This window comes from Manis pentadactyla, chromosome 4, assembly GCF_030020395.1.
Source record: "Manis pentadactyla isolate mManPen7 chromosome 4, mManPen7.hap1, whole genome shotgun sequence".
Lineage (NCBI taxonomy): Eukaryota > Metazoa > Chordata > Mammalia > Pholidota > Manidae > Manis > Manis pentadactyla.
In genome coordinates, this window is record NC_080022.1 from 147,708,996 (window position 1) to 147,718,159 (window position 9,164).

Consider the following 9,164-nt stretch of genomic DNA (forward strand, 5'->3'; position numbering starts at 1 on the left):
TTCACTGCAGTTGCTTTGGCAGTATTTTTCCCAGATGACCATTGTGCTGCCTGATCGCATACCTGGGGATCCTCCTGCGGCAGCAGTGTGGCCACCACTGCCCTGGAGTCCTCTTAAGTGTGGTCATCCTGGTGCCCATCCCATCCCCACCACCTTAATGGCCTGCTCATGTGTCCTATTTAGGGAAGAAGCCACCAGGCTTATTGGTTAAAGAGTTATAAACCTACTCCAGAACCTAGCAGTTCTCTGTCTCTCTTTGTCCTTTCCTCTCGATCTCTTTGTCCCTAACTCTCATGTATCAGTCAAGGTTCAGTTAGGAGAAAGAAACTCTATCCAGTAATACAAACAAGGAAGATGGTTAACTACTAAAAGGCATGAAAGAGGATTATGAAGGGTCCCAAAGTAGCAAATGCAGACAGCAGGTACTCTCTCTAGACTGAGGAAGAGAGAAGAAAATACTAAGAACTTTGGGGGGGAGGCTCTCCACCCAAGGCCAAGGAGATTGGGACCTCTTTGGAGAAGACAAGGCTGCCTGCCCCAGGAACACACAGCATGAGGGTAGTAAAGAAACTTTCCAAAGGTGTGGCCAAAACTGGTCCATCAAAGACCCTACTGGGTTGCAGAGAAACTTGCCACAAAGTTTGGGCAGACCAAAGCTGGGCCCACCATGCCAAAAAAACAGCATACCAGAGCTGGGAAGGGGGGGGTGGCTTAGTGCTGTGGCCCCACAGGGTCCTGCCAGCGAAAGCCAGGTGGCAAGGGAGAAATGGGCTGGGGTCTGGCTTCAGTATCACAGAGAGGACAGAGGCGGGTGGATTGGAATCTGTGAGGCCACACTCTGCCTCCTTTCTTGCCCATCTGCCTTTTTCTCTCTCCTTTTCCCCACTTCTCTCTGCCTCTCTTTCCCTTACCCTTATTTTCCTTTTAATTGGCCTTGGGGTGGCATTGAAGTTGACTAAATTTATTGAACCAAAGTCAATAATTTTTTAGAATTTTTAAAATCAGGGTGATTTTCATTTCTTTGGTGTATTTTACTGTAGAAAGAAGGCATTAAGTTGCATTTTCACTTCTCTGTGGTTTAAAACTATTTTGTTTTAATATTTTCCTCTAAGGTGACCCAGTCAATTTGGTGGTGTACTACCTTTCAGGTGCAAGTGATTCATTATCCTGGGCCCCAGAGTAACAAAGTGGTTACACATACACGCCCCTCACGTCTATAATCTAGTTGGCAACATAGGCAGACACACGAAAGAAGAAGACAGTTCTGAGGATAACAAATGCTAAGTGATTATCTATTACTGCTCCATTAATACTTGTTAAGAGAGTACTTATAAGGCTCATTCAAAGTAGGTTCCCACTTAAAGTCACTGTATTTTGAGAGGCTACTTTAATGGATAATTCTGCATCCTTTAAGGTTATTTTCCTGATTGATTATAGACGTTATTTTATAATAGCTACCATTTGTATTATGAAGTAGGTGCTGTAAAATGCACTTTACATACATTATCTCATTTATTCATCACAACATCCTATGAGGTGGATGGCATTATCCCTTTCCAAAAGAGAAAAGGTAAGGAATTTGCTGTGTCACACAACTAGTAAATGACATGTTGTTTTCAAGCCCATGTATTAGCCACTGTACCATACTGCCTTGCTATAGATACAGATCCTTCAATGAGTAATTTGGAACAAATACAACTTTAGAGAAGTTAGAAGAAACAAATAAAAATCCAGAAATGGACTTCCCAGTTTTTTAACATAAGAGAGAACAGACAGCAGTAAATTACCCTTTGCCCTTTGTGTTATTAAACTGATTTTGTCATGTCTCCATTTTTTTCCAGTTCCACTGTTGCTCAGCCATCTGAGATGCCCCCGTCTCCTCTGGTGTGGGAGTGATGGTGGAAGATAATGTACTACTGAAGATGTAATGTAGCTTTCCACTGGAGTCTGGGATTTGCAATTCTGGAGGTTAATCATGCTTGTACTGTAATTTTACTAATGAAGTTTTAAATTAACAACCACTACTTGTATGATATGAATAATATTTAGAAATGTTACTAGACTTTTAATCTTGTAAAGTGGTTGTGCTTTTAGAAGAAAAATATTTTACCCAGAGTTGCACATGTTTTATGAATTTAGTGCAGCTGTTATGGCTCACCTCAGAACAAAAGAGAATTGAACCAAATTTGGGAGTTTGGGGTTTTGTGTTTTTGTTTTGTTTTTCCTTTTTAAAATGAAGTGAGATTGTTCACACACACACACACAAAGGACAGTCATACATTTTGATATTTGAGCCATTCCTGAAAATTTGGGTTTTTCTAAAATGAAAGAATCTAGAAACCTTGCCTGCGACCAATCATGAAGCCACGTGAGCTGATCGTGGCTGCACCTCGGGGGGGGTAGGGGGAAGGGGCATGCCACCTAATGATCAAGCCCTATAATTAGCTTCTCATTAGAACCGTGATGGTGATGTGTGCTGTCTAAATCCAATGTTGTGGGTAGAGAGAATGAGTTTGTGACTAGGAGAGACTAAACTTTTGTTTTCCTTACCCAGTATAAATATATATATATATATTTAATCTATTTTTATTAGAAGTTTTTCTGCTCTTTCTTACATAAAAGGACCCCCAAGCATGCATCTTTCATGTGTGTAAATAATTCATTTCTGGGCTAATTTCAAAAGAATCCCAATATTGCTGTATAGAGAAAGAACTAGCTTGCACATTTTAGGTCTGTGAAATTTTGTGAGACTTTTCCTGCACTGGACAGAAAAAAACAAATAAATAAAAGATAAAAACAAATTTTTAAAACTTTTAAAGCCACAAAAAAAAGGCACATAGGGAATTATGTCAAATGTGTTTGTGTCCTTAGGCAAAACTGTGGGAGTCTTGAAATGTCACAGTAGTAAATAAGTTATTACTTTTTGACAAATTCTTTTTTCTGTTGGAACACTGAATTCTTCTGTGCATATGTATATATGAATACAAATTGAAGGCCTCTACCTCCTGGAGTTATACAACTTGGCTTGTTTACCTCCACATGCTGATGATGACTATTTTTTTTTTTTTTAAGTTCAATGTGGAGACTTGAAACTTGAATGTCCCTTCCAACTTTTATATTAAAAATAAAAAGACAAGAAAATTGAAGATCGTTTTTCACCTGTACAAGGAATACTAATGGATCGTCTTAAAATTGGTCTAGGAAAAAAACTTGGTGTGTGTTATGGACAATTAACTGTTAAAGTTACTGTAAGTTATCTGTATTTAGCAGAGTATTTTCATCTTGAGTGATCTGAGCTGAATTTGAAGACTATTAATAAGTTATGTTTGGAAGTTTTAACTTCAATGAAGTAATTATTTGCTGTGAAAGAAACAAACATTGAATTACTAAACAAAGATGGTGCAATATCTTTGTTTTTTTTTTATGAGGCTCCTGAGAATCAACCCAACTGAAGCATTTCAATTCACTTGAATGAGAAACGTGTTTAGTATCAAAAGAGCCCAAGAAGACACTGGTGTGAAAGGTACAATCTCAGAGGTTGGTCAATTACCGTGGCACACTTACTGGTCACTTTGTACAATGTAGATTTGAAGTACAGTGGTGAAAACATTAAATGTGACAGTTGAAAAAGATGTGTCATCTGCTTTATTTCAATTCCTGTCCTTTGTTTTCCCTTCGTAGTACAGCTTGTATCCTGAGTTTGCAAAGTTTTGAGACATTTCCTATTTATATGTCCATTTTGTCTTTGAAGAAATTAGTTTTTTAATCTTCTCAGAAACTTTAGATTGCCAAAGACATACTGAAAACTTAACCAATATCAAAGACACTGTGATTTAAATACATACAGTTTGAAAGTCTTCCACTTTAAGAGTCTAATCCAGTAGTTTTCAGACCTTTTTTTTTTAAGCAAAGAACTATATTTTCATGTGAAATCAAATTCCAGTATATTGGAGTCCACTATATTAAACAAGTAAAAATGGACTCTCTGGATGAAGCAGAATGCTGTGGGGACTTAACACCCTCCCCCTTGCCCCTGGCAGACAAAGGTACTTGCAGCTAAGAAGAAGGCCCGGCTGGGTGGCGTGTAATTACCACCTAACATCAGACTGCCTCATTTTGAATACTTCCCTTAAGGCTAGGTAAAGCAACATTATTCTTGGGTTTATAGATGGCATGTACTTCTCCCTATCTTTTCTTGATTTAGCAAAATGAACAGATTTGTTTTCCCTAACCTGGAGAGAGTTGACTGTTCTGAATCATAAGTTAATACAAATATACTTACTGATTTATACGTCCAACAAACTTTGGAATAGGAAGCCTTGTTAATATCAGTAATACTTAAACAAGAGAGCTAGTTTTCATCACTTAGAAGAGAGCATTATGAATTACACATGTAACACTTGGAAAGTAAAGTTCTTCGCAGATAAATATTAGGGAAAAGACCTGTTCCCACTAGAATCTGCTCAGCTAACCAAAGAATTTATGCCTTATTTTTTTACTTAAAATTGTTGATAATTGCAAAAATGTGGTATTTCTACAGCCAGTAGATTTACTCTAAGTGTTGTAGTCAGATAACTTGGTCTATAATCAGCTGCAATTTGTTGGCAGTTTAGTAGAAGAACCCAGAAGATGGAGATAATCTCATGTAATGGCTCATAAGGTTTGAAATTGTCATCCCCCCCATGCTATGTTTAAAATGTTACTTTGATATTAAAATAAAAATATATTAAAGAATAGAATGTAAAATGTGCATCAATTTTGAAATTAAGGCAGCTTTGGGAGGGCTGTGTCCTGCTATGCTCTATTAATGTCTAGACAGCATGGCAATAATGGAACTTTGAGTCCTCTCTGCCACATTTGACTCCACCTCTCCTTCCTTAAATGGCCTTGTGACACCACTCTGCTTCTCTCCCTTTTGGAAGGCCACAAGTCTCCCCTAACAGGCTTCTTCCTTTGCTTAGTCCTCTTTTGTGTTCCCTGGGCTAGGGACTAATCCGGATTATCTCTTACTCTAAAGCCCAGGATTTGGCTATGTGGTAGAACTGCCTGGAGAACTTTCAGAAATCCTAGTGCCTAGGCTGCACCCCAGACCAGTTAGATCAGAATCTCTCTAAAGGTAAGGTCATGCATCAGTTCTGCATTGTAGGGTGTGGGGTTTTTCTGAAGTTCCCTAGTTGATTCCAGTGTGCAGTCGAGGCTGAGACCCACTGCTGGACACTCTTTTTGTGACATCTTCTACCCTCATAGCATCAATGACTATAAGAGAATGACCCCAGTTCTCTTACCTGTATACCCCTATTTTTCTACTAGGTGCCTATTAGAAATTTCCACCTGGGTATCTTGTAGGCCCCTCAGACATGTTAAAAATGAATATAATGTTTTCCCCCCACAACTTTATTATTATTCAGTCATTCTCACTTTTCCCTCCTGGCTCTTTTTTCCCCTTCCTAGACTAGCAAAATGGTTGGGGCTAACTAGCTATGGCCCTAACTAACTAGAAAAAAGCAGGGGCTCTGGGAAATGGCAGCTCTCTGAGCCCAGCAATACCCTTGGGAACATGGGTATGGGAATGGTTGACCTGAAGACCACTCCTCACCCTCACCCTCACCCTAAACATCAGTTTAGACCACCCTTTGCATTTCATGAGGAACTGTGGAAAGGAAAGGAGGTGTGAGTATGCTTTAGGTTTAGGGGGAAGGCAGAGTTTGTGGAGCTCCCTCTCCACATGAGGTTAGGATCTGTGTGGGGATGGCGCTCTTGACAACACAGCACTGGGTTTTGACAGGTGAGATGGAAGAGAATGATGGGTTACAGTGCTCCATCTGCTCCCTACCTGTCAATCCTGAGCCTGGGCTTCACCATCCACCCAGTTACATAAGCTAGAAATCAGTCCTCCTCACTACCATTTTCACTCCAGAATTCATGCACATCTGCATCCTATCCTTTAATATACTTTTATCTCAGTGCTTTAAGTAACATACCATAAAGGAAAAAAACAGTAAAAATTTTGCAGTTAATGAGTTAGGTGCTACTGAATCTTGTTTTCCATTTTGGAAATCAGGGCTAAATTACAGAGACTGTTACTGCTTAACTGAACTGAACATCCAGTTTCTCCTCTCTTCAGGTTTAAAATACTTTGAGTATCAAATCCCTAAATGGTAACATTTTTTCCTGTACATATATATATGTTTCAGGTGTACAACTTTATAATTCAACACCTGTACAAAGTGATCACCACCACAAGCCTAGTTAGCTATCACCATATGGTTGACCCCTTTCACTAACTGTGACTACTCTCCAACCCCCTTCCCCTCTGGTAACCACTAGTCTCTTCTCTATATCTGAGTTTTTGTTTTGTTTGTTCCTTTTTTCAAATTCCACATGAGTGAAATACTATGGTGCCTTTCACCATCTGACTTCTTTTACTTAGCATAATACTCAAGGTCTATTATGTTGTCCCAAATGGCAAGATTTTCTTATGGCTAAGTGGTATTCAACAGTAAAAATATATCACATTTTTATCCATTCATCTATCAATGGTCACTTAGGTTGTTTCCATATCTTGGCTATTGTAAATAATGCTGCAGTGAACACAGGGGTGCATACATCTTTTCAAATTAGTGTTTTTGTATGCTTTGGATAAATACCCAGAACTGGAATAGCTGGATCATATGATAGTTCTTAATATTTTGCGGGTCTCCATACTGTTTTCCATAGTGGCTATAGCAATTTACAGTTTCACCAACAGTGTGCAAGGGTTCCCTTTTTTCCACCTCTTCTTCAACCCTTGTTATTTTTTGTCTTTTTGATAATAGCCATTCTAACAGGTGTTAGGTAATATCATTGTGGTTTTGATTTGCAGTTCCCTGTTGATTAGTGATGTTGAGCATCTTTTCATGTTTGTTCGCCATGTGTATGTCTTTGGAGAAAGGTCTATTCAGATCCTCTGTCCAGTTTTTAATAATACTGTGTAGTTTTTTGTTGCTGAATTGTATGATTTCCTTGTATATTTTGGATATCGACCCCTTATTGGGTATGTGGTTTACAAATATCTTCTCCCATTCAACAGTTTGCCTTTTTGTTTTGATGCTAATTTCCTATGTTGTGCAGAAGCTTTTTAGTTTGATATAGTCCCACTTGTTTAATTTTGCTTTTGTTTCCCTTGCCTTTGGAGTTAGATCCACAAAGACGTTGCCAAGGCTGATGCCATCTATGTTTTCTAAGAATTTTATGGTTTCAGGTCTTACATTCAAGTCTTTAATCCATTTTGAGTTAATTTTTGCATAGGGCATAATAAGACAGTAGCCTAGTTTTATTCTTTTGCATGTCCAGTTTTCCCAGCACCATTTCAGAGATTGTCATTTCTACATTGTATGTTCTTGGCTCCTTTGTCATAGATTAATTGTCCATATGTGTATAGGTTTATTTCTGGGTTCTCAATTTTGTTCCCTTGGTCTGTGTCTGTTTTTATACAATTACCATATTGTTTTCATTACTGTAGCTTTGTAGTATAGTTTTAAGTTGGTTTGTTCTTTCTCAAGATTGCTTTGGCCATTTGGGATCTTTTGTAGTTCCATGCAAATTTTAGAATTATTTGTTCCAGGTCTGTGAAGTATGCTATCAGAATTTTGATGGGTATTTCATTGAATCTGTAGCTTGCTGTGGGTAGTATGCACATTAATTCTTCCACTCTGTGAGCATGGAATATCTTTCCATTTATTTGTGTCTTCAAATTTCTCACATCAGTGTCTTACAGTTTTTAGTGTACATGTCTTTCACCTGCTTGGTTTAAATTTGTCCCTAGGTATTTTATTATTTTTGATGCAACTATAAATGGTATTGTTTTCTTAATTTCTCTTTCTGATGTCCTGTTACCAGTGTATAGGTATGCCACTGATTTCTGAATACTGATTTTATATCCTGCACCTTTACTGAATTCATTTATCAGTTCTAACAGGGGTTTTTTTGTGGATTCTTTAGGGCTTTCTATATATAGTACTGTGTCATTTGCAAAAAAAAAAAAAGCAATAGTTTTACTTCTTCCCTTCCGATTCAGATGCCTTTTATTTCTTTGTATTGCCTTATTGCCCTGGCTCGGACTTCACTACTATGTTGAATAGAAGTAGAGAGTTGGTGTCCTTGTCTTGTTCCTGATTTAGGAAAAGCTTTCAGCTTTCACCATTGAATATAATGGTATTTGTAGTATTGTCATGTATGGCCTTTATTATATTGAGGTACATTCCCTCTACACCCACTTCATTGGAGGTTTTTATCATAGATGCATGATGAATTTTGTCAAGTGTTTTTTTTGCATCTATTGAAATAACCAAATGATTTTTAGCTTTCATGTAGTTAATGTGACTGGAAGCTTTCCCTTCTCTTCAGTTTTTTGAAAGAATTTAAAAAGAATATATATTAAGTCTTTCAGTGTTTGGTGAAGTTCTCCAGTGAAGCAGTCTGGTCTCCTGGGCTTTTATTTGTTTTTGATTACTGTGTCACTCTCCTTGCTATCAATCGGACTATTCAGATTTCTATTCATTCATGATTCAGTCTTCAAAGACTATGTTTCCAATAATTTATCCATTTCTTCTAGGTTGTCCAGCTTGCTGGCGTTTGTTTTCCCTGCATTTTTTTTTTTTGAGAGGGCATCTCTCATATTTATTGATCAAATGGTTGTTAACAACAATAAAATTCTGTATAGGGGACTCAATGTACAGTCATTAATCAACCCCAAGCCTATATCTCAACAGTCTCCAATCTTCTGAAGCATAACAAACAAGTTCTTACATGGTGAACAAGGTCTTACATAGTGAATAAGTTCTTACATGGTGAACAGTACAAGGGCAGTCATCACAGAAACTTTCAGTTTTGATCACGCATCATGAACTATAAACAATCAAGTCAGATATGATTATTCGTTTGATTTTTATACTTGATTTATATGTGAGTCCCACATTTCTCCCTTATTATTATTATTATTTTTTTTTAAATGCTGAAGTGGTAGGTAGATGCAAGATAAAGGAAGAAAACATAATTTAGTGCTATAAGAGGGCAAATGTAGATGATCAGGTCTGTGCCTATAGACTAAGTATTAATCCAAGCTAGACAAGGGCAACAAAACATCCACGGATGCAAATTTCTCTCAAAACGGGGGTTAAGGTTCT

The 9,164-nt window shown here is 37.7% G+C and overlaps 1 protein-coding gene across 2 annotated transcripts in view; it reads left to right on the forward strand.

Annotated features, from left to right (window-relative positions):
• NLK (nemo like kinase) overlaps positions 1-3,632 on the forward strand; it is a 164,740-nt gene extending 161,108 nt beyond the window's left edge. Inside the window, exons 11-12 of one of the 2 annotated variants that reach the window (XR_005027567.2) lie at positions 1,842-1,968; positions 3,073-3,632. Coding sequence is in view for 1 of the 2 variants with exons in the window: in XM_036899565.2 (XP_036755460.1) it covers positions 1,842-1,896 (55 nt within the window). In the remaining variant the exon portion in view is untranslated. Of the gene's footprint in view, positions 1-1,841 lie in introns of both variants that reach the window. The other variant, XM_036899565.2, reaches the window with a different exon arrangement.
• The last annotated feature ends 5,532 nt before the right edge of the window (positions 3,633-9,164 follow it).